This window comes from Macadamia integrifolia, chromosome 10, assembly GCF_013358625.1.
Source record: "Macadamia integrifolia cultivar HAES 741 chromosome 10, SCU_Mint_v3, whole genome shotgun sequence".
Taxonomy (NCBI): Eukaryota; Viridiplantae; Streptophyta; class Magnoliopsida; order Proteales; family Proteaceae; genus Macadamia; species Macadamia integrifolia.
Genome location: NC_056566.1, coordinates 282,270 through 308,801, shown reverse-complemented (window position 1 = coordinate 308,801; position 26,532 = coordinate 282,270). Strand labels below are relative to the sequence as shown.

The 26,532-nt window shown below is 40.4% G+C and overlaps 1 protein-coding gene across 2 annotated transcripts in view; it reads left to right on the top strand.

The window, feature by feature from the left end:
• Positions 1-26,532, top strand: part of LOC122091326 (integrin-linked protein kinase 1-like) — a 119,221-nt gene that overhangs the window by 37,667 nt on the left and 55,022 nt on the right. For both annotated transcript variants that reach the window (XM_042661195.1, XM_042661194.1), the window contains 4 exons: positions 8,365-8,485; positions 19,119-19,198; positions 19,386-19,448; positions 19,572-19,693. In XM_042661195.1, the coding sequence (XP_042517129.1) occupies positions 8,365-8,485; positions 19,119-19,198; positions 19,386-19,448; positions 19,572-19,693 (386 nt within the window). The remainder of the gene's footprint in view (positions 1-8,364; positions 8,486-19,118; positions 19,199-19,385; positions 19,449-19,571; positions 19,694-26,532) is intronic.

The window sequence follows — 26,532 nt, the reverse complement described above, 5'->3', positions numbered from 1 at the left end:
AGGGTTTCTTTCTCTGTAATGCAAGAAATACCTAGAGGTGTGAGGATGAGCGTTGTAACCCTATTCTCCATTGATAGTGAAGCAGTGTCTCATTTCACCAAGGACGTAGGCAATCTTGCCGAACCTCGTAAACCTGTGTGCATTGTTTTTTCTTATTTCTTCATTGTCTTCTGCATCGTTTTAGGGTTGCGTTTCTACAATAACCTCAACACTGTAGGGCACTGAGATAACCACCACTCCTGTCACAAAGATTAACCCGGCACATAACCCCCAATTTTCACCAAAGATCAAACGTTAACAATTTTTTCCCCTCTTATATTCAAGTTACTTATATAGTTTGTAAATTAATAGGAAATTTGTCATGGTATTTGTTAAGTAATAAAGTGTCAAGTAGAAGTGTTATAAAGCCTAGCCACTGGGGTGTAGTTTTGTAGTTGTTATTTCTTACTTTGGGGTTATGTGTTATATGCATGAGTTGGTGGTGTTTTCTGTAGATACCAATATTATTGCCTTTATAAATACTAGTTATTGCTGCCGATTGGAAGGAAGAAGTCATTATTTTCCTTCCAATCGGCTGGCTCTTCTCGTCCCCTAATCTCTTCTTTCATCTTCCATCTTCTTTGGTTATTTGTTGGTTACATCTGATCTGTTTTAGTCGCATTGTGTCAGAGCTAGTATAATCAGTCATTTTCCTTATAATGTATTATTGAGAGTCTTCAAGGAAGATTTGTTGCGTGATCCATAGTTGTCATGGCACTAAGGCGAACCAAGACGGTGGAGGGGTGTCTAAGCACTTAAGGGGAGAAGGCGCCCGCCTTAAGGCGAACAAGTATTATTTTTTATTTTTCCTATTTTCTAACATTATTTAGTAAGCCATATATACTTTGCATCATAAAAAAAGATTAAGTAACATCAAGTTGTTAAAAATCAACCTTTAGCCACATTAAATCATAAAAAATTAACAGTAAGTCATATTAAGTAATAAAAAATCAACATTTAGAGAAATGACTTCTTATTCGATAATAAGTTTGACCGGTCAAATGATTTTATTTTTATATGAGACTTTTTGTATTAGTTATAACATAAAATCAACTTTCCAACAAGTCTAAAATTAATTAAATCTGAGTTGTAATGACAAAGTTATGCTCCGGTCAAACTTATTTTTAAGTGCGTGAATGCTATTAAAATCGCCTGAATGAAATAATTTATAGATATCAAAACAAAAGATTATTTTACTGGATTTTTGGTTTTTAGCAATGTTTTAACATGATAGAATTTATAAAATTTTCATAATTGAGAAAAACCTCAGCATTTAAAAGTTGAATATTGCCCCTATATCCAAAATCTAGTTTTTGTTCTTGGACTGGTGGGTTGACTTTTTATCCTTTTGGAATTTGATTTTTAAACTATTTTTATTGGATTCAAATAGGGGGTATTTGCTTATTTATGAATAATATATTAAGTAAATGATCATTTACTTAAATGATATTTGGCATAAATAAGTGCCAAAAACACAAGGCGACATGCAGTGCAACAAGGCGACTGTCGCCTGTCGCCTTAGCGATGCCTTGACAACTGTGATCAGATTCATTTATGCAGTTTCTTGGGAATCTCCTATTTCTGTGTCTTCTCTATATCTGAGAATCTAGCCATCAAATCATGTTCCAGATTTATAGAGCTGTTCTTCCTCATTAATCCGTCCTTCAACCAGAATATTAGCAAGATCAGACATTCCTTGTGTCTAATCTTCTTTTTTCTCTTGAAGCTTGGAAGTTTACTTCCTACAATCTGGAGTTTCTTGCCTTTTCTTTTTCTTCCTGCGGCTGGAGTTCTTCCATAAGATCTGAGTTTTCTTGCTATATATATATATATATATATTTTTTTTTCCCCGACCAGCCTGTCTGTGCCTGGTTCTAGAGTTCAGTTTTTACTTTTCTGCTGTGAGATTTTATCTCTGGAGAAGTCATCGTGTTTTTCTCTTTTATACCAACTAGGGTGCTGTATCCAATGAGACAAGGATCATATCAATAATTTTTTAATAATAAAATACTTTTGGAGGATATCTATAAAAACATAAAGATCTATGGAGCTCCTTGTATTTTTTTTTGATGAATAAATGAATTCATTACCAAGAGGAAAAAACAAATACAAGGGGGAAGGGTCCGAAAAGGGGCAAACCCTCAAGGGGGAGGGGGACAGAATAGGGAAAACCTTACAACAAAGGCCAGCTAGCCAGAAAGAGAAAAAGGGGGGAACATTAGGGGGTTGGGAGGAGAAGAATGGAGGAAGGAAGGCTCTAGGGGACAACAATGAGCCTGCTCCTTGGGGAATTACGCACTGGATGATGGTGAAGGCAGTCAAGTTTGGAGCCAACATCGAAGAAGATGGTTTTCCAAATGTTATCAAAAGTGCGGGATTTGGGAGTCCTTTTAAGGTTTCGGTTTATCCAAATATGGGTAATGTTTGCACCAAAAGCAAGCTTTCCAATAGTGTCACAAATGCTAGGCCAACTAAAGTCATATCAACCCAGATCCATTCTCTAGAAAGGGGTAGGATGGTCTTGTTAGAAGGCCAATAGGAGGAAAAGATTCTCTTCCAAACCGAGGTGGAGAAGGGGCAGGAGAAGAAAAGGTGATCCGCACTTTTGCTTCCATTCCAGCAAAGGCAGCAGGAGGAAGGGACCTGAATGTGGCGATAAATGAGAAAAGACTGCGTGAGAGGCAATTGGAGAACATGCCAGGCAGTGAAACTGTGACGGGGAATGTGCCCCTTGAACCAAATGATGTTGTGCCAAGGCATTAGAGGGCCTTTGGAGCGAATGAATTCCCAACCGGAGGCAGAGGTGAAGAGTACCAAGGGGGAAGGGAGCCAGGTGTCTATGGCCAAGAGGGATGGGGGGAAGAGAGGACTAAAGATCGGCCAGGGGGAGGGAAGCTAGGAGGAGACCATCCATCATGGGAGAGAATGGACTCTAGAAGGGTGGATCTAGACAAGCCCAAGGAGTAGATGGAACAAGGAGTAACATGGGAGAGGAGGATACCCGAGGGGTGCTATGGGTCTAAACAGAGGGAGAAGGAAGATCTATTACCGATTACATAAGAAAGAGCTTGAAAATCCGGGGGCCTAAAGCTGAGAATTTTGTGCCAAATCCAAGAAGCGTCTAGGGAGGAGGAGGCGGACCAAAGGGTATCAGTTTTAAGGAGGGAGTACTCCCAGGAGACCCAAATACTTGGGTGCTTGGAGACAATTTTTTAAATGAGCTTAAGGATGCCAACCCCATTGGCATTTGCAATTTGTCTCAATCCTAAGCCGCCTTAAGATTTGGGGTGACAAACATTTGTCTAGCTCATGGGATTTTGAAAGGAAGGAACAAAGGAGAGAGTTAATGGATTTTGAGATGGTGGAGGGAAGAATGAAGATGCCAGACCAATAGAGGTGCAAAGATTGGAGGACCGATTGGATGAGCACGAGGCAGCCAGCATAAGAAAGGAGTTTACCTTTCCAGAGCTGGATCCTTTTCCTCTCTAGGGAAAGCAAGGGGAAGCAGTGGAGGGTGGAGAGGCGAGAGGAGATCAGAGGAAGGCCGAGAAATTTGACAGGAAGAGAACCAAGGGAGAAGCCTGTGAGGGAAAGGAGATGGGCTTGTCTTTCAATAGAGATGCTAGAAAGGAAGAGGTTGGATTTGAGACAATTGATATGAAGACCCAAGAGGGATTCATAGAGAAGGAGGGAAGACATGATGGAGGAGATGGAAGCAAGGGGAGAAAATCATGAGGTTGTTCGCAAAAGCAAGATAGGTGAGTATAAGAGTTTGCACTTGGGGATAGGAGAAATGAGGTGCTGATCTGTGGAGGATTGGATGTAGCGTGAGAGGACCTCAAGAACTAAACAGAAGAGGAAAGGGGAGAGGGGGCATCCTTAGCGAATGCTAATAGAAGAAGAAAGTAGCCAGCAAGATTGCCAACAATAAGGACAGAGAAGCGAGGAGGAGATGTAGGAGTGGATCCAATGGACAAAGGAAAGGGGAAAGACATCTACAAAAGGACTTTTGAGATGAAATCCCAACGGATGGAATCAAAAGCCTTGTGAATGTCGATTTTGAGGAGGGTAGCGCTCGAACCCATTAACGATCTCATGGCAGAGGATAATGTTGTCAGCAATGCTTCTACTCGCAATGGAAGCCGATTGGTTGGGATTGACAAGAGCATCAATGACAGTTTGGATTCTATTAGCCAAAATCTTAGCAATGAATTTATAAAGGAGGTTACATAAAGAGATGGGCTTAAAGTCAGCTATGGCTTGCGCTCCATCCTTCTTAGGGATAAGGCAAAGAAAGGTATGATTGATGACTGCAATTTGGCTAGGGTTGAGGAAGAAGCTCCTAATGGCAAAGATAAGGTCATCTTGAATGATGTGCCAACAAAACGAGAATATGCCTATGCTAAATCTGTCAGGGCCAGGGGCCTTGTTGGATTTGTGGGAGAGGACAACCGCAAGGATCTCATCATCAAAGGGAATGGCCTAGAGGGAGGGAATGAGGTGCGTAGAGACAAATTTGTTGAGAAGATCAGGGAGGATGAGGGGTGGCTGGGAGGGGGAGGGAGGGTGGAAGAGATTATCAAAATAAGAGACGGCCTTTGATTTGATGTCCTTAGGAGACTGCAGCACTGCGCCCCATCTAGAGGTTAGCTTGGTAAGAATGGAGTTGGCATTGTTGCGGGCATTAAGAGAGCGATGAAAATAAAGATGAATTTGAGTCATCCGACTCTATCTATTTAATTATAGACTTTTGGCAAAGAAAGCTTTCTTCTTGGGTAAGAAGCGTAGTGAGCTCAGAGGAGACAGTCCTCTCATCATCCGCTAGGGAGAGATTATGGAGATTTCAGCTGAACTTTGTCTTGAATTCTGTGTAGCTTTTCTTGACAAGCCATGACGCGGTTAGAGATGCTGCCAAAAGTGGAGTTCCAACTTTTAAGGGCACATTTGACAATTTTGAGATTTTTGGAAAAGGCGATGGGAGGGGAGGAATGGCCCAGGAGTCGCAAACCAAAGGGAGGAAGTCTTGGTGCATGGACCATATATTAAAGAATTTGAAAGGCTTAGGACTAAAGGAGATGAGAGGCAGCACAAAGAGGGAGATGGGGGAATGATCAGAGATTCTGGAGAGGTCGAAGCTAGCATGGGAGGATGGGAAGGAATTGAGCCAGGCCTCAATGATAAGGTCTTGATCAATCTTGCAGGCTACCCGATCGTAGCCAGAACGATGATTGTGCCATGTGAATTCAGAACCGGACCAATGAAGGTTGTTCATGCCAATATCGTCAATACAGGTGTTGAAATCGTCGACAGAGGAGGAATCAATGGGACCCCCTCCCAACTTCTCATGGCTGGATAGGACAACATTGAAGTCCCCTCCAATCCCCAAGAGTGAGGAGCAACAGAGAGCATGATATCTGAGCTCATCCCAAAGGGAGAGACGGTCAGGGGCACGGTTGAGGGCAGAGATGGAGGAGAAGAAAGTAGGAGGGGAGCTAGATGGGGAGGAGAAGGATATGTGAATAGCCTGGGAGGAAGAGGAAAGGAGGGATACATTGAGCACAGGGGGATTCCAAAGATTCTAAATGCCACCAGTCGGGCACTGACTATAATTGGACAGGAAAGACCAGGAGGGAGCAATAGAAGCATATACAAGTAGCATTAGATTCCAACACTTTAGTTTCTAGCATGCAGCGGGGAGCTGCTTTGGATGATTTGATACAAGATTTGACAAAACCATGCTTGGCAGGGGAATTGAGACTCCTGGCATTCCAAATGATCCAAGGGATCATTTAGAATGGGTAAGATTGGGATGCAAGAGCTCCGCAAAGTTGAGGGGGCCGAAGGGGAGGCAAGAGAGGGCATAGAGTTTGATCTCCTTTGATACTCATGCATGGGGGAAGGGATGGGGGTATGGGCATTGGGAGAAGTCACTTTGGGAAACCCAGGAATTTGTGAGGATGGTTTGGAAGACGGGGTGACCTTCAAGGGGCTAGCCTTAGAGGCTGCAAGATTAGCCCGCCTTGGATTGACTTTCTTTGAACCAGCCACAATGTAGGGGTGGGGGTGCAAAACATCTGCAGGTGAGAGGGCATGGCGGGGGGCTCGAGGTTGGAGGAGCCGTCAACAGGGGAGAGCCTGTATCGACAGCAGAGGCATCAAATGGGGCAAGGGTGGCATATTCTATCTCAACAGAGTGCCTAGAAGAGGTAGGGAGATTGTAGAGAGAAAATACCACAACAGGCAGTTGAGAGGCAATGGTAGTCAGGCCAGTAGCAGATGAGGTAGAGACCAAGGGCATGGGGCCATCGGAGGAGGTGCAGCATAGAGGCGTGGCAGTGCGGTTCGTGGGGTCTCAGTCAATGGCTGAACAAGCCATAAGGCCACAGAGTGGAAGGGGCGATGACAGTCTGAGCCGGGACGTTGGGGGATGCAGGGCTTATCGGTGACGAGGATGTAGGAGCTATAGACGTGGCAGGAGTAGATGTGGCAGTGCAAGGAGGCGTGGCAATATAAGAAGATGTGGTAGCATAGGGAGTCGTGGCAAAGCAAGGCGGAGTGGCGGAGTTGGGAGACAGGCGTGTTGCAGGCCCATGGTTTAAAGTATCTCCAATACTGATACAATACCCTCCGATACGTATCTTTAATTTAGCCGACCGATACGGCGACTGATACCGATACTTTAATCCTTGATCTTTAGCATATCTTAGCGTATCTCCGATACGATACGATATCATCTGATACGTATCTTAAATTTAGCTCACCGATATGACGACCGATACGTATCTTAATTTTAGCTCACCCTCCTATACGTATCTTAAATTTAGTCACTTGCAGCGATCGGGCCAGGAAGAATAGGCAGGATGCCCAACAAAACCGGACCAGAGCAGGATCTAGGCAGGTTGAAACTGGATAGGAGAGGACGGGCAAAGGAGCTAGGCGTATGGGTCGGATTGGCTAAGTGAAAAGGGTAAGGAATGTGGGTTGTGTCTGGGTGGGTTGGGTCTGAGGAGTAAAGGCCATGGAATGAGCGGTAGTTGGGTAAGGAAGAGGAGAGAGGTGGGGTCCAGAGAAGGGACAAAAGGCATGGTGGAGACCACAACTGGCAAGCTGGATTCAGAGTAGAGAAAAGGCCTCATGCGACCAAGGGGAGCATCAGTCAAGGGGATCGTGGGATTCGTAATACCCTCAATGGTGGTAGGAGAGCTCTGAAGTAGGCAATTGAGCATAGGCCTGGCAAGGGTAGCAGAATCAGGATGCGGAGCTTCATCGAAGTCAGCAATATTATGAGGCAGACCTTCGATGTAGGAAGGAGTAGCATAGTTGACGGCAGCAGAGTGGTCCGCAGCCCCAGGAGAGGGAGATTTGGAAGATGGTGACTCATCATCAGAGTCAGACGACAGCGACAGCAGGGAGAAGCAATTTTTCCCAGTGAGGTTCTCACCAATATCCATCGGACCAAGGGATGAAGGATGGACAGCCGGACCAAAGGAATCTTCTTGCAGCGACGGATGGCTATTTGACTCCTTTGCATCTCCGGCGAAGCTTTCTACCTCTTGGAGGGTTGAGAAGACTTCGAGGGGAGGAGCAGAGCTAGCAATGGTTAAGTCAATTTTTGGGGAGCATATCTCAGTCTCATGCCCAAATGTTTTGCAAATGGAACAACTAGGAGGGAGCCATTCTTCGAGAACAACCTGGGAGAAGGCGAACCCTTGACAATCATGGATGGATACCAAAGTTTGGGGGGGATGCGATCAGCAGTTATTTCGACACAAATTCGGGCGAAAGCGAGACGATCCTGGAGCCGAGTACGGTGGTCCAATTGCAGAGGCTTGCCAATAACCGCCGATGATGCTAAGATCTGTGGAGCTCCTTGTTATTACTTTGTGGTTGAACTGAAAGTTTGGTTTCTTTGGCAATTGAAAAATCTGTAGAGCTCCATGTTATAAACTTAAGAGTTAAAATGTCGATCCGATGGATTATTTGGAGTTTGCATTCTTCAATTTAAAACAATGATCCAATAGACCATGGACCTTGTAAAGTTTTTGTTATACGTTGATTCTCTAGTCCATGCGTTACAATCTGCTTTTCTGTGAAAGAACCTCGTAGGGGATTATATTTTTTTTCTGTCGTAGGAATCTGAAAATGGTTATACCAACTAATGATAAAATTGTATAGTGTTAATGGTTACTGTAAGTGCTTGTTACTGAGTTCTCAAATTTTTAATACAGTTTTTCATCTACAAGTAAGGTGGCTATCCATTAGGACTAATGTTTCTAATTTATCCTCCTGGTTCTTTTCCTATATTTCCCTGTTTTTTGTTGGCAGAAATGCTTTCAAAGAGGAGCTCACACTGTTGGAAAAGGTCCGGCATCCTAATGTTGTGCAGTTTGTTGGAGCTGTTACCCAAAATATACCAATGATGATTGTATCAGAGTACCATCCAAAAGTAAGCGTGCTTTTGTTTCCTTTTCCTTTTCATCTTGGAACACGTGGTTCAATCAGAATTGTTTTTTTAATGAAGCAGATGCTTTGGGATTTATTTCAGTTGATTAAATTCATCCAGAATCTTACCATCATACCAATTTAATCTTTCTAATATGGGAGTTGTAATACCGTCTCAAAAATATGCAGCATACAATTACCATTCCTTTTATTTTTTTCCGTAGTTTTTGGTATATGGTTGTGACAGAATCAAACTGGAATAATGAGGATCAGATGAGAAGAAGAAGAAGAGAAGACAAGAGGAAAAGTAGGAGAGCTCATGGTTTGGCTGGTTTTGCAAAGCATGAGCATTGCACTTTATTTATTATAATTTTGATTCATAAGAGTCATTGTTAATTATGAAAAGACTTACAGAAACCTTTTACGGCAGTGCTTCTTAGCTTAACAACTTAAACAGCACCACATATTCTAAACATCACCATGACTTGTTAACTGTCACCACATATCTAAACATCATTACTACAATCTAGGACTCCCCCTAAAGATGGAGCGCATATATATGTGTGTATATATATATATCCTAGGCTCCAGATTGGAATAAAAAGGACATACACAACCAAGCACCAACGGAAACAAACTTGAACGAATGTAATGGTTGTAGATGTCAGTTGTCAGAAAAAAAATCCTTCCAGTCACAGCATCCACAAAACATATATAACTACCAGCAGTAGAATTAGAGAAAATTCTTTCGGAAGAATAAATCCAGATAACCAATATTCATAGTTAAGGTGTTGCTTAGGTGGGCACCTTGATTGCCTTGTGGTGTTGCCTTTCATCCAGCCCCTACCAACGCCTAGGGTTGTCTAGAGGCTGTGAGCCTGTGACAACTATGACCAATAGAAACGATCATCCACAGGCCAGATAAAAGTAGTAGCAATTCCTTGAAATCCCCTTCAATAATCTTCATCTCCAACTCCCTTGTTCCCCCATTTTACCCCTTTCGAATGCGTCTTTATGGGTGGGCCCCCAAGTAGGTCCCATCAAACAACCAATATTACAGTGGCCAACCATCTAAATCGGCCCAACTCAGTCTCTCATCAACCATTTCACCTATTGGGCCCCCATCTTCCGCTGACTCTTATGATTTTGATGTACCTATTGCTTTGCGTAAGGGTGCTCGGGCTTTTGTACCCAGCATCCTATTTCTGAATGTGTCCTATTCTGGTTTGTCCCCTACTTTTCATGCTTGTTTAAATACTGTTGAGAGTCATCCTATTCCTTAGTCTGTTGCAGAGGCTCTATCTCATCCTGATTGGCGGGCTACTATGCCTGAGGAGTTGTTGGCACTAGAGGACAATCACACATGGGACCTTATTCTGTTACCCTCAAGTAAATCTGCTATTGGTTGTCGCTGGGTTTTTTTGGTGAAGTTGAATTCAGATGGTTCATTGGCCCGTTTGAAGGCTCGTATTGTCTCCAATGGTTATGCCCAGGTATATGGGGTGGGCTACTTAAATACTTTTTCCCCAGTGGCTAGGCTTACTTCTGTTCGCATTTTGATCTTCCTTGCTGCTACCTATCATTGGCCTTTGTTTCAATTGGATATAAAGAATGCCTTCTTGCATGGTGATCTCCATGAGGTATATATGGAGCAACCTCCTGGATTTGTTGCTCAGGGGGAGTATGGTATGGTATGCAAGCTCAAGAAGTCTTTGTATGGGCTGAAACAATCGCCTCGGGTGTGGTTTGGTCGATTTATTGAGGTGGTAGGATGGATATTTCTTGTTGTATATGTGGATGATATTGTTATTACAGGAGATGACTCGTTAGGAATTGAGAAGCTGAAGGAACATTTACAACAGAATTTTCAGACCAAAGATTTGGGAAAGATGAAGGATTTCCTAGGTGTGGAAGTGGCTCAGTCAAGGAAAGGAATTTCACTGTCACAACGAAAATATGTTTTCGATCTTCTTTCAGAGACGGGAATGCTGGGCTCTAAACCTTTCGATACTCCCATGGATCCCAATTTAAAGCTTACGGCTGATAGTGGTGATGTTTTTGGGGATCCTGAGAAGAATTTGAGGCTTTTTGTGAAACTAAATTATTTGGTTGACTCGACATGATATTGCTTTTCCTGTTAGCGTGGTGAGTCAATTTTTGTCTTCTCCTCGGATGCCTCATTGGAAGGCTGTTATGCTTATGCGTATTTTGCGGTACCTCAAAAAGTCTCCTAGATGTGGTTTACTTTACTCTAACAATGGGCATGGTCGGGTTGAGGGTTTTTCAGATGCTGAGTGAGCTGGTTCTCCTATTGATAGAAGATCAACTACAGGTTACCATACATTTGTTGGAGGGAACCTTATGTCATGGAAAAGCAAGAAACACACAATTGTTGCTCGATCTAGTATAGAGTGGGAATCTCCGGCTATTGCACATGTTACCTGTGAACTGATGTTTGTGTAACAGGTATTGGCTGAACTTGGGTTTGCTGATGATTCACCTATACAATTATTGTGTGATAATCAGGCTGCTGTTCACATTGCTTCGAATCCTATGTTTTGTGAAAGAATGAAACACATCGAAGTAGATTGTCACTTTGTTCGAGAGAAGTTGCAACAGGTACTTGTTTCTCCTAGTCATGTTCGTGTAAGAGAACAACTTGCTGATTTGTTTATATAGTCTTTGGGGAGTGCTCGAGTGGATTATATTTGTAGCAAGCTGGGCATGATTAACATCTATGCTCCAGCTTGAGGGGAAGTGTAAATAGAGACCTACTAGTCTCACTAGAGTAGAGGAGCTTTTATCTTCTTTTTATTTGTCTAGACTGTTATTCCAAATCTGCCCCTTTAACTTTTAGGTTATTATATATATGACTGGAGTGGCAGTTATTGTTAAAATGTATGTAATTGAGGTACTTTAGGAACTGTCTTATGTTAAGTTGTCCTTATATATATTTTCTTTTATTTCTCTTTCACCTCCCGTCAGGAGCAATATGTAATTCCCTAAAGTATTAGTTGAATCCAATGTAGGTGAGATGAGGAAAGAACTCACTCATGCTTTTCTCCTTTCTATTTCTCTCTTCTCTCGACTTCTCTCCTTCTTCTCCCCACCTCTCTTCTCTTCGTCTCCTTCCTCTCTAACCCTAATATCCTAACTTCCAACTTTGTATCAGAGCTAAAGGGGTTTGAGAGTCGACCAAGGGTCCTCCTACTCATTCTTTGAGTTTCTATTGGAACCTTTTTTTTTTTTTTTTTCTTTCTAGGATTCAATAGAGGCTGTACTATGTAAGGAGTTTAAAAAAGAAGACTTGATGGTGTTCTAGAAGCAAGTTGAAGGTTCTTGGAGAGTGATTAAAGGTTTACAAGGGCTGTTTGAAGCCCACATAGAGAGTAGAAGTCATTCCCAGCATTATCGTCAGCTTGGAAATTGACCTCCTTTTTCTCTCTCCTCAAATTTCGGTTGGGCTGGTGGTTGGGCTGGATAGAGTTGCCCAAGGCTATCCTTTGACCCCTCTAAACCTTGTAGGAGTACAACTCATTCTCCTCCAAGTGCAGAATTCAGTTGCTGTGAACCCGTTTTTGTCTATAATGGTAAGAACTATGTGATTTGGTTGCTTGTTATGGATGTACTTGGCTCTATAATTTTTGTTTATGCTGTTGGGATGAAGCTTCATGGTTAAAAGTGAGTTTTATTGATGTTCTATCAAGATTTCATGCTCCATTAGCTTGTTGGATTTTTTTTTGGGTCCAAAGAAGAAGATTTTTTGGGGCTTGTGTTCCCCTTTGGTTTGGATCTCCATTTGGATTTTTTTTTGGGCATCCTTATATCATGTCTGATCTCACGGAACCTACGGAAGCTACATCAGGTGGGTCGAGTAGTACCAACCCCAGTTCGATTGTCTTTGACAAGCCTAACACTCAAATTTCTCTTATGAAGTTGGTTAGTACTAACTACTTGGATTGGTCACATTTTGTGACGCTATCCCTGCGGAGTAGAGGGAAGCTTAGGTATATACTGGGGCTATCAAGGCTCCTGTTGTTGCCATGGTTCGAGAACTCGAGCGAAACATATGAAATTTCGCATGTTTCACAGGTACTGACCAAGGTCGAAACGAAACCTTAGGGGATTTTAAAAAATCACCTGTTTTGACCTGGTTTTGACAGGTTTTGACTAGGTTTCCCATGTTTCGGTGGAAACATGGGAAATTTCGACCTTCTCTTGTGCATTTGTGCTCCTAAGTGTTGGAAACTTGGAGAAACGATGGAGATTTTCATTTTTTTGGCACTTATTTATTCTAAATTTCATTTAAATAAGGAAATACCCCTATTTGAATCCAATAAAAATAGTTTAAAAATGAATTAGAATAAAAAGTCAACCCCCCGTCCAAGAACAAACACTGGATTTTGGTTATAGGGGCGATTTTCAACTTTTAAATGCTGGGGTTTTTCTCAATTATGAAAATTTTATAAATTCAATAATGTTAAAATATTGCCAAAAACAAAAGTCTGGTAAAATAATCTTTTGTTTTGATATCCCTAAAATTATTTTCATTCAGGCGATTTTAACAACATTCGCACACTTTAAAATAGGTTTGACCGAAGTATAATTATGTCATTACAACTCAGATTTAAGTAATCTTAGACTTGTTGGAAAGCTGGTTTTATGTTATACCTAATACAAAGTCTCATGTAAAAATAAAAATCATTTGACCAGGCAAACTTATTATAGAACAAGAGCATTTCTCTAAAGGTTGATTCTTTATAACTTAATTTGACTTAATGTTGATTTTTTATGATTTGATGTGGCTAAATATTGATTTTAATGACTTGATGTGGCTTAATGTTGATTTTTTATGATATAAGGTATATATAGCTTACTAAATAATGTTAGAAAAAAAAACATGCGTGCCTTGAGGGTACTGAGTCACTACTTGGATGGAACCATGTAGACACTCTATTTGGAATTGATTCACTACTTTCGAGTGTTAAGTAATTGAGTCACTACTGTTCAGTGTTGATAGATAACGGTTGATGATGTAATCTTTTTTATCTATTTTGGATCATTTGGATTATGTCTTATGTTTTGATGTAGATTGTAGACTATATATAGTTATTATGTAGTAAAGTTTCAGGATTTAAGCCAACAAGTCAGCGTAATAATTATCAAACCTTTGGTTCACCACACAAGTAAGACTTTGTGTTTTTTTTTTATGAAACTAATGATGTGAATGTGTTAGAAATGTTTAAAATAGGTTGTACACAAAAAATCAGATAAAAGAAGCACTGTTTGGGGGTTGGAACCTAAGTCTCCACTATATCGGGAAAAAATCCCCGGTATCCTCAAAAATTTTCAGGTTTCCACCGAAATTTCGGTCTCCCCAGAGGTCGAAACCTAGTCGAAACCCGATACCGTGAACCTTGGCTGTTGCAGACCCAGGGTATCAGAAATGGGAAACTGCAAACTCTACTGTTATGACTTGGCTACCTTCTCTATCTCTGGAAAAGGTAGTATCCCTATTACCTCTTCTATTTTATTTGCTTCTGTCCTTCATGTTCCTAACCTTGAATCTATTGTCTATGAGCACTTTAACTAAGCCTTGAATTGTTGTAGCACATTTTTTCTTTCTCATTGTCTCTTTTAGGATTTGGTGACAAGAGGATTATTGGCAGTGGACCTGAGGAGGGCGGCCTATATCATCTTGAGCCATAGTTACCTTTTTTGACTACACAAAAGTCCTATACATATGGCCGTAGTGATGCTAGTTCTATAGACTCTGTGATGCTTTGGCATTAACGTTTGAGACTACTTAGGAGGAAACAATTACCTCCATAGTTATTAAAGTGCTGGTAAGGCACTGTTGAGGCGACGCCTAGGCGCTAATGCGGTCCAAAGGCCGTAAGGCAGTAGTACGCATTAAGTGTATCACGTGAGGCGGCTGCATCATGAGATAAGGCGCTATAAGGTGACTATGACGCCTTATACACAAGGCGGGCGCCTTATAACCATTTTAGAATTTACTACTTTTTTTAAATTACTTTAGGTAGATTCCAAATATCGATTTTTGATTGGTAGGTGTATGGTCTTGTTAGCACTTGAGATGCATGGGATCAACTTCTAACAACTAAAGTTACTCCACCAAAAAAACCAAAACACGATTCACAAAGGGTTTGGATTTTGAGTCAAGGGTTTTGAGAAGGAAGAACTAGGCAACCATCGTACCCCTAGGAACTCCTTCAATCTTGCTCTGGCTTCTTCTTTCTTCTCTGGCTGCGGTGAGTTTACTCCGGCGAACAATCATACCCCCTCTACAGGTACGTTTTTGGTTTTTTTTGTTCTCATCTTATTTCTTGTTCATGCAGGCTACGGTGAGTGTTTTTTTTTTCTTATCGCATCTTTCTTCTTCTTCTTTCTTCTTCTTCTGTTAGACTGATACAATACCTTTTTTTTTTTTTTTTCTTCTTCTTCTTTTGTTCTTCACTGAGCGCATGAGCTCTGTACCCTTTTTTTTGTTCCTTCTTTCTTCTTCATTCTTCTTCTGTTCTTCATACAAAGTACCTGATTTTTTTTTCTTCTGTTCTTCACTCTGTTGAAGACTACGGTGAGCTCTCTACCTATCTCTTTTTTTTCCCCTTCTTCTTTCTTCTCCCTTCTTTCTCTTTCTTATTCTATTCGTCATTCTTCTTCTGTTCTGCAACTTCTGCATACGATACCCCATTTTTTTTTCCTTTCTTCTTCATTTTCTTCTATTATTCCTGTGGTTCTGTTTTGAATTAATTAATTCAATATTTCAATATGCTTATAGCCTCTTATATGCAGTTATATATTAGTTTATTATTGCCTAGTTTATTTTGTTAGATTGCCATTAAGTAGGTCATCATTTGGACAGTTTCTGAATTGCATTTTGTTCTTAATCTACCCTATTTTGATTTCAATTTTCAATTCTGTTTGCTAGTTCTCAGCTCTAGTTTAGTCAGTGTTTTCAAAAGCCTAAAACAAATCAATCTTCTATTGTCTTTCTTCAACATTTCTTATAAGTTTTTGTTTTCAAATTGATTTGTTTTCTTGATGAATATCTTGCATTGGTATGAAGTATGAACCTTTAATATTTATTTAGCATATGCGTAACAGGATTCAACTAGGATTTGAGCAAAATAGATTGGTTTTATAAAAAAATTATACTGGAACGCTTTAGTTATAAGGCGACACTTTATGCCTGCCTTATCGCTAAGGCGCTCTGAAAGACCCTCAAACTCTTCCATCGCCTTGCCGCTTTAATAACTATGATTACCTCATTTGTTTACATCTTTTTCTTCTTCTTAGGTATTTTATTGTGAACCATATACTTTTGCTAAATATTGTCGTTCATCTTATTCCTATCATGGTAATAGATATGTTATTCATTTTTACATTGTGCATACTAATGTTTAGGGACCTTGTCCCACTACCTCCATGTTTAGCTATTGTTATTTTGTTTCTTTTGTTGATGATTTTTCTCGTTGTACTTGGACCATTCTTATGAAGCATAAGAGTGATGTTTATGATGCCTTCAAAAACTTCTATAACATGGTCCATACCCAGTTTGAAACTAGGATCAAAATAATCCGGTCTGATAAAGGGGGGGGGTACATGTATGGTAGTCTACAAGACTTTTTTATTGGCAATGGCATTATCCATCGGCTAACTTATGTTGATACCCTCCAACAGAATGGGGTAGCTGAGAGAAAAAATTGCTATTTGTTAAAAGTCTTTTTTTTGGTATGCATCTTCCTAAAACCATTTGGTCTGAAGCTGTTCTTACTGTGGCTTTCCTCATCAATTAAATGCCTATAAAAATTCTTAGGTCTCAAAACCCATTTGCACTTTTGTCTTCTCGGTCTTCTGCTTTCACTCTTCCTCTCAGGGTGTTTGGTTGTGTTTGTTGTGCATGTTAACAAATCCTCCCACACCAAACTCGATCCCAAGGCTCTTAAATGCCTTTTCCTTGGGTATTCTTCCACCACCAAAGGCTACACGTGTTACCACCCTTCATCTCGCAGGCGATTTCTTTCTAAAGATGTCACTTTCCTTGAGTCTATGCCTTACTTTGCACCTCATCAGCATCTGTTGATACTGTGGATGAGCCTTGTACAGAGAAGACACCTGATATTGTGTACACAAGGACAAAGAAGACCTACCAAATGTCCTCTTTGGATCCACATCCTGAGCTTCCCCTTCCTCAGTCAGGTAACACCTCCTCTCCTCATTCGGAGTTGGTCCTCCCTATTGCTGTTTATAAGGGTAAGAGAGCTTGTACTAATCTTATAGCCCAGTTTGTTTCTTATGATGCTCTCTACTACAGGTGTTGCTTTTACAGCTGCTCTTTCTTTTGCTTCCATTTCCAAAACTGTTATTGAGGCTATGTCAGACCCTAAGTAGAAACTAGCCATATAAGAGGAAATAATGGCTCTTGAGAAGAATTATACGTTGAAACTGATTGACCTTCCTGGGGGGAGAATCCCAGTAGGATGTAGATGGGTCTATACGATCAAGTACCGATCATATAGTGTTATTGAGAGGTACAAGGTGAGATTGGTGGCCAAAGGGTACAGTCAGGTGTATGGATTTGATTATTAAGAGACTTTTGCTCCTGTCGCCAAACATAACTCTATAAGAGTTCTTTTATCTGAGACAGCAAACAGACATTGACCCTTGTGTCAGTTGGATTTGAAGAATGCCTTCCTTTATGGAGATTTAGAGGAGGAAGTGTATATACAGTCCCCTCCTGGCTTCTAGTTTCCGGCAGCTAATAGTAAGGTGTGTCTCCTAAATAAGGTACTTTATGGTCTAAAGCAGTCACCAAAGGCTTGGTTTGAGAGGTTCAGACAGGCCATTTTAAAAAATGGATATTTTTAAGAGTTAAGTTGACCACACATTATTTACCAGGAGAGGTAATGTGGCACCATCACAACATTGATTGTGTATGTTAATGATATTGTTGTAACTGGAGATGACAATGAGGAGATAACTAGATTGAAAACTTATTTGGCTAAACAGTTTGAGATCAAGGATCTAGGACACTTGAAATATTTCTTGGTTATTGAAGTATCAAGGTCTAAGAAGGGAATCAACGTATGCCAAAGAAAATTTGTTCTAGACCTGTTGAAAGAAACAGGAATGTTGGGTTGTAAACCGGGAAGTTCTCCTATTAAGCAGAATCATAAGCTAGGAGAAGATTGTGACCCTTTCCTTGTTGATGCAGGGAAATACCAGAGGCTAGTGGGAAAGCTGATTTATCTGTCTCTAACTCCCCCAGACATTTCTTATGTAGTGGGAGTAATGAATCAGTTTATGCATGCACCCAAGAGTGGGCACTTGGATGCTGTGTACCGTATCCTCAGATACTTGAAGTCTTCTTCAGGAAAAGGATTTTGTATGCCAGGAACAATCACTTGAGGATAGAAGGCTATTCTGATGCTGATTGGGTTGGATCCATTTCTGATAGGAGATCTACATCTGGTTATTGCACATTCGTGGATGGTAAATTGGTCACATGGAGAAGTAAGAAACAACTAGCTGTAGTTAGATCCAATATAGAGGCTGAGTATAGGGCAATGACTTATGTAGTTTGTGAATTCACTTGGCTGCATTTGTTGGTTCTCAAGTTGGGGTATGACACTAAAGGACCTATGAGACTCTACTGTGATAACAAAACAGCCATAAACATTGCTCACAACCCAGTTCAACATGATAGGACAAAGCACATTGAAGTAGACTGGAATTTCATCAAAGAGAAGATTAATTTCGGTAATATCTGCACACCATTTCTGAGGATAGGTGATCAACTGGCAGACATCTTCACCAACGGAATCATTCCTCGCCAGTTCAGTATCCTCTTATGCAAGCTGGGAATGTATGACATTTATTCTCCAGCTTGAGGGGGAGTATTAGAATGTATGTAATAGGGGTACTTTATGAACTGTCTTATGTTAAGTTGTCCTTATATGTATTTTCTTTTATTTCTCTTTCACGTCCCTCAGGGAGGAAAATGTAATTCCCTAAAGTATTATTTGAATCTAATATAGTGGAGATGAGGAAAGAACTCACTCACGTTTTGCTCCTTTTTATTACTCTCTTCTCTCAACTTCTCTCCTTCTCCCTACCTCTCTTCTCTTCATCTTCTTCCTCTCTAACCGTAATATCCTAACTTCCAACTGTTACAATACCCAAGTTGTAACTCCCAACTGGTTACACATCTATCTCCTCTCTCTCTTTCTCCTCCTCTTTTTCTTCTTTCTTATAATATTTACAATAATAAAATTGACTAATAACTTATAAGATTCATCATTAATTACAAAAAGACATTGAAAAACCTTGTACAAACTTAGTACTTAAACATAACCACTTATGCTAAACATCACAATGACTTGTTAACTGTCACCACATATGCTAGACATCACCAAGACTATAATCTCAACAATGGATTTTTCAGCTGTAATACATTGTTCAGAAATATTTGATCAAGTGTCCTGCCTCTGTTTTGATGCAATTTTTACAGTCTGAGTGGTAATTGACTTGTCTCATTATTAATGGATTGACTGTATATTTTACTTCGAGCTTAAATCATTATCTGATGAATCTATCTTATGTGGGGTTTACAGGGGGACCTGGGAAGCTATCTTCAAAAGAAAGGACGTCTTTCTCCCTCTAAAGCTCTAAGATTTTCTCTTGATATTGCTAGGCAAGTTGAGTCTTGGATCCAAAAATATACAACAAAGTCATTATCTCCCTCCCCATATATGTTGCTTCGATGGTTTTCTCCCTTCCGAATATCTTCATGCTACCTTAATTTTTCTCTTGATTGTGTGATCTCAATGGATTTTTTGTTTTTCATTGTTATCTTAGGAGGTTGTTTTGTTTTTATTCAGGGGCATGAACTGTCTTCATGAATGCAAGCCTGACCCAATTATTCATTGTGATTTAAAGCCAAAGTAAGACAACCAAATACAAGAGTTTCTCAATTTCAACAAGTACAGATGTTCTAGATAAAATTTTACTTTCTTGTTGGTGTAATGTACTGTTTTTTACTATTTGATATTTTGGTAAGGTGCCAGAAATATTTTGCTGGATAGTGGAGGGCAGTTGAAGGTTGCAGGATTTGGTCTGGTTAAATTATCTAAATTTTCACCTGACAAAGCAAAACTAGCACAGCCATGGGCTCATGTTGACCCTTCAAGTAAGTTGTTTAATAGGCCTAAATTATATACTGTTAAGATGGCTAGGTTTCTTCCAAACCGAGAACTCTTGAATCCATGCAAGTGCATTGTTGCATACGTTTCCCTTTGTTTAGTGTTCAGTTAAATAGATGTGAAACCAAAGCTTTTTATTCCTCAAATGAATTTAGCCAGTATTCTTGCCCAGCATGTGTAACATATCCTTTAATTTCATGCAAATTGCTTGGTATCAGAATGGATCTGACTAATTTTCTCTGTATACTACCTGTTTAAATATATCAGAAGATTAAGTGATACCTCATTTCTTCTGTGCCCTTTATTTACTTTTCTATTTTTAACTTTTAAATGAAATATTGTAGGAAAGTTTATTGAAAATTGGACAAAAAAATATGGGCAACCAGAGGATCCTGTGCATAAATTCCTCTTTTTATGAATATGATATAGTTCTGTTGCATTTATTGTACAATCTGTACTTCATAACTTCATTCCATACTTCTTTGATGGGAAGTTTGTCCTTATCAGTAAACGGGGTTTCACATGAATGCGGATAGAAAGGAAAAGGAGGGATAATTAAGGAAATATCTCTATCTGGCGTAATATCAAGCAATTTTGAAGCATGTATGTAAATAAGAGCAGTCTGTATGAAGATGATGTGGTATGCAAAATAAGCCAGTCTATGGAGGAGTTTTTACTTTTGCATGTATTTCCACACCGGGGATCAAACAAAAAGGACGGACAGCTAGGAACACCAAAGTACACCAAGGATTAGTAATAGAGATAATGTAAGTAGGGACTCAATTTGGACAGTGAAAGCTCTTCAAAACTGTTCGTGTGTTTGGAGGAAAATTCTAAAGTGCAGGGTTAATGTGGAACCATATGTCCAGCTCCTCATCGGGAATGGGAGATCTTCAAGTTTTGGCTTGATAGATGGCACCCTCAAGGTGTTTTAATTAAGATGTATGGGGAGAGAATCAGGCACAATAATGGCTCCAACTGGACGACTTTAGTGGAGGAAATGTTGAGAACTGGTGAGTAGCATCATGGGCCTTTATGCTCTTTTGATCTAATTGAAGCTTGGGGGGTGTTAAGATTAAGGCGTTAGGCTCAATCAGCGATAGGGGCAATTATGTCCCATCTATCCCTGTTTCTGTGTTAGGGCTGAATAGTGTGAGTTCAGGGGTATTTTTGTACCTATTTTTATTTCTGAAATATATATATATATATATATATATATTAAGGGTATAACCTGGGATTAGACTATTCTAGTTTGATTGCAGATTATTCCCCTCTTTTGGGAGAATCTCGATCTCACCACTCTCTTCTCTTCTCTTCTCTCTTCTTTTCTTCTTCTCTTTCTCTTCTTCTTTCTCTGGTTTGGTTACAGGTTTCTGGGATTTTAACATGGTATCAGAGCCTCTATGATCAAGCCTTGGTTTTTCAGATTCATTCTCTGCTGATCTCGTTCTTCCGCTGAACTCTTCTGGTATGCAGCCGCCTACTGCTGCATTTACTATGGATTAAATCACATGAAGTGATTTTTTTTTGTCTATGGATTGTGATATGCTACTGCTGAACTGAAGTTTGAAGACGTTGGATCGTAGCCACCATCTCTTCTGCCCAACTCGACTCTAGCGGGGTCGCTAATAGTTACTGTGATTCCGGTGTGTTATTCTTTGTTCTCTCTGCGACCCTATCTGTTCTCTTTTTTTTTTTTGTCACTCATGGATGAAACCAAAACTACTACCCCTGCTACTACTACTTCTTCGGACAATGTGAATGTCCAGATTACCTCCATCAAGCTCAAAAGGAAGTTCGAATTACCTACTTTGGGCTCAGTCTGTGAAGGTTTATCTTATGGCCAAAGATAAACTTTAGTATACTGCCTCTGACCCTCCTCTGTCTGATGATAAAGGCTATAATGAATGGATGAAGGAAAATTCCTTGATCTTAATCTGGTTGTGGAATAGTATAGAACCAGATGCCGCTGCCAATGTCATGTTCCACACTACTGCAAAAGGTGTATGGAATGATTTGAAGGAAACATATTCTCTGGAAAAGAATATGACTCGCATCTATGATATTTATGAGAAGTTCCAATTTCGTCAATCTGACAAGTCTCTTCCAGAATATTACAGTGCTTTCAAGGGAATGGTTGATGAAATCAATGTCTTCCAGTCTTTGACTACAGATATTGACAAATTGAAGGCTTAACGTAATGAATTTTTTGTCTCTAAATTTCTGGCTGGCTTGAATAATGACTTGAAGGCAGTGAAGTGCCATTTACTTGCTGGCGATACCGTCCCTACACTGAATGATACTTATTCAAGACTTCAGCGTATTACATCTTCCACCAAACCTGATCAGTACTCCAAAGACAATTCAACCTTCCTTGCCAACCGTGGACGTGGTTGCGGTCGTGGGGGAGGTTATGTGTCTGCTAGTCGAGGTTTTAATGGACAACCACCTGATAGGTCTTCTCGCCAGTGTACTTACTGTGGGAAGTCCAACCATACTATAGAGACTTGTTGGGAAAAGCATGGTAAGCCAGAGCGGGCAACCCAATTAGCCAATCATGCAGTGTTAGACGATGGTACTGACACAGTGTCTCCCACTGATACTAAACCGAAAACTTCCTCAGGAGATTTGTCTACTAGTCTACGTGATGACATTAATCAACTACTAAGGCGTTTGTAGACTCTTGAGGCATCCTCTAATACATCCAATGGTGCGTCTACATCTGCTGCTACCTTGGCTCATGCAGGTACCTCAACCCTTCTTACCACTACTTCTACTCCCTGGATAATTGATTCAGGTGCCTCTGCTCATATGACTGGTAAGTCATCCCTATTTAAGTCATTTTCTCCTAGTACCAACTCTACATCTGTTGTTCTGGCAAACAGTGCTTCAATGCCGGTGTTAGGTCATAGTACTATCTCACCTACATCCTCCCTTAATTTGTCCAGTGTGTTACATGTTCCCCAATGTCCATTAAGTCTCCTCTCTGTAAGTCAGTTAACCAGGTCATTAAATTGGTCAATAGTTATCTTTCCTTCTTATTGTGTTTTTCAGGATTTTCACACGAGGAAGACGATTGGTGGATGGCATAAAAAAGATGATTTATATTATCTCAACTGTGGCACTCATGCCTATTCTGCTGCTATTACTGTTGGGGATGTGACTCCTTTCCAATGGCACTGTCGTTTAGGATAGTTGTATTTTTCTAGGTTGAAAATTTTATTTCCTTGTTTTAAGTCTGTGCTCAAGTTAGAGTGTGAAGTCTGTGAGTTGGGAAAGCATCACTGTGTGTCCTTCCCATCTCGCTCAGTGTCTCGTAGTCCATCTTTATTTTCTTTAGTACATTCTGATGTTTGGAGTCCTTGCTGAGTCTGCAATAAATTTGGATTTCGATATTTTGTGACCTTTGTGGATGATCATTCTCGTCTTACATGGCTGTATCTATTAAAGGATCGATCTGAATTTCTATCTGTATTTCAGATTTTTTATAATGAAATAAAAACTCAGTTTGGCATCTTAATTAAGATTTTTCGGTCTGATAATGCTTTAGAGTATACCCAAAATGAGATTTTTGTTTTTTGTGTTAACCGTGGGATGACACACCAAACTAGTTGTGCTTTTACCCCCAGCAAAATGGGGTAGCTGAGCGTAAAAATTGGCACCTTCTCGAGGTAGCACAAGCTATTATGATACATATGCATGTTCCAAAATTTTTTTGGTGTGATGGGGATTTAACTACCTGCCACTTGATTAATTGCATGCCTTCCTCGGTTCTTTCCGATCGGTCTCCTTTTTCTATTGTGTTCCCTAATTTGCCAAGTTTTTCAGGTCCTCCTTGGGTCTTTGGTTGTGTGTGTTTTGTTCATAATTTGCATGCACTGTCCGATAAATTATATCTTTGGTCCATTAAATGCCTTTTTTTAGGTTATTCACGTATTCAGAAAGGGTACAAGTGCTATGGTCTAGTTACTCACCGAAATTTTGTTAGTGCCGATGTGCCCTTTTTTTAAGGCACATCATTTTTTTCTCCTCAGGCGTCCCCGTTTGGGATGGAGTGGAACTCTCCAACTCCTCCCATTCCGTCTCTCATTCCTTTTCCTAATGTTCATAGTGCCAGCGACACACCTCCTCTACAGGTTTATCAGCGCAAGAAGAAGCTTGGACAACCTTGTGCCGATACCAATACTCCAGATGATTCGCTTCCTCCATTGCAGGCTTCCTTTAGTGAAGCTCCTATCCCTCCTATCATTGATGACTTACTAATTACTCAACGTAAAGGTACACGAACTTGCACACAAAAATCTTTGGCCGTGTATCCCATTGATAACTTTGTTTCCTGGTCTCATCTCCCATCACTATCCATGGTCTTGCCTTGTCTTTTTCTACTAACACCATTCCCCGGTCTCATGTTGACGCCTTGCATATCCCTGGGTGGAAAGCTGCCATGGATGTAGAAATGGATGCTCTCTTGAATCATGCTACCTGGAGTCTGGTAGATTTACCTCCGGGTAAAGACTTGGTGAAGTGTCATTGGGTTTACACCATTAAGTATCATTCTGATGACTCTGTTGAGTTGTTGAAAGCACGTCTGGATGCCAAGGGTTATACTCAGACGTATAGGGTCGATTATTTTGAGACCTTCACACCGGTTGCTAGGCTAAACTCTGTTTGCCTACTTATTTCTCTTGCTGTCAACTTTGATTGGCCTTTGTTTCAGTTGGACATCAAAAATGCTTTTTTATATGGTGATCTACAGGAAGAGGTGTACATGGAGCATCCTCCTGGTTATGTTGTTCAGGGGGAGCATAGAGGTCATGTGTGTCGTTTACACAAGGCTATTTATGGACTTAAACAATCCCCTCGGGCATGGTTTGACAAGTTTAGCACTACTATGGTAACTTGTGGATTTTTTCAATGTTTTTCTGATCACTCTGTTTTTGTTCGTCACAGAGGCAATAAGTTGGTTGTCTTGGTAGTTTATGTGGATGATATTATTCTCACTGGTAATGATGAGACAAGAATTTCTGATGTGAAGAACTGCCTGCAACAGCACTTTCAGACCAAAGACTTAGATCAGCTTCACTATTTCCTCAGGATTGAAGTGATTTGATGTAAGAAGGGGATTAATTTATCTCAAAGGAAGTATGTGTTGGACACTTGGACCTTTTATCTGATATTGTTATGCTTGCATCCAGGCCTGTAGATATCCCTATGGACCCTCACCAAAAGTTTTTGTTAGTGATGTTGAACCTCTCCAGGATGTGCATCAGTACAGGAGTTTAGTTGGCAAGTTGATATATCTTTCAGTCACATGACCTGGCATCTCTAATGCTGTTAGGGTCCTTGGTTAGTTCATGCAATCACCTCAGAAAGCACATTTGGATGCAGCTGTTCGTGTTCTTCGCTATTTAAAGGGTGCTCCTAGTAAAGGGCTGATCTATCGTCCTAATTGGCATATGGATCTTGTTGGCTACTCTGATGCTGATTGGGCTGGCTCTGCTAGTGATTGTAGGTCAACTCCAGGGTATTGCACATTTGTTGGAGGTAATCTGAACATGGCAAAGTAAGAAGCAGGCTCTATTGCCCGGTCTAGTGCTGAAGCAGAATACAGAGCTATGGCTCACACCACTGCTGAGTTGATGTGGTTACGATTGTTACTTTTGGAGTTGGGGTTTCCAGTAACTAAGCCTATGAAGATGTACTATGACAACCAAGTTGCTGTTTACATTGCTATTGACCAGGTCTTCCATAAGAGGTCCAAGCACATTGAAGTGGACTACCACTTTGTTCGTGATGCTCTTCTAAAGAAGCTAGTCGAGACTCCTTTTGTTCCTTCCTCAGATTAGTTGGCTAACATGTTCACTAAGTCTCTATTTGCTCATAGTTTTCGTAATGGTTGTACCAAGCTGAGCATGGGTGATGTATATGCTCCAGCTTGAGGGGCAGTGTTAAGATTGAGGCATTAGGCTCAATCAGTGATAGGGGTAATAGGGGCAATTATGTCCGATCGATCCCTGTGTCTGTGTTAGGGCTGACTAGCGTGAGTTCAGTGGTATTTTTGTACCTGTTTTTATTTCTGAAATATATATACCCTTAATATATATATATATATATATATTAAGGGTATAATCTGCAATTAGACTATTTTGGTCTGATCGTAGGTTATTCCCCTCTTTTGGGAGAATCTCAATCTCGCCTCTCTATTCTCTTCTCTCTTCTTTTCTTCTTCTCTTTCTCTAATTTGGTTACAGGTTTCTGGGATTGTAATAGGGGGAATTACCAAATGTGAAGCACCTCAATCCAAGTGATGATAACCTTGTAGTTTGGACAGCCAATTCCTTGGGATCCTTTACATCCAAATCAGAATGGGAGATTATTCGGGGAAGGGCTGCTTAGGTAATTTTGGCATGAAGCTATTGGGTTTACTGATATTATCCCTAGGCATTCTTTTACTATTTGGAGATGCCTAGTGGATGCCCTTCCTACAAGGCATTTTCTGTTGGGCAGGTATGGAAAATTGTGACCACATTTTCTTCGATTGCAGTTTTACTTCCATGATTTGGAAGGATATATACTCTTTGTGCAATCAAGATGGAAGGCCTCCCAATAGAGTAGTTGATGCTGCTATCTGGGTCCGGTATTTTTTAGGTGGAAATGGTAATATTGGATCTATTGTGAAATTATCCTTTTGCTCAACTATTTACATATTTGGGCAGATAGGAATTTTAGAATTTTCTAAATAAATTCAGATTTAGATACCAGCTTGTGGCAGTAATTAAAGGAGACGTGCTTTTAAGATGTGCTACCATTCCTTTGAAAGGTACGA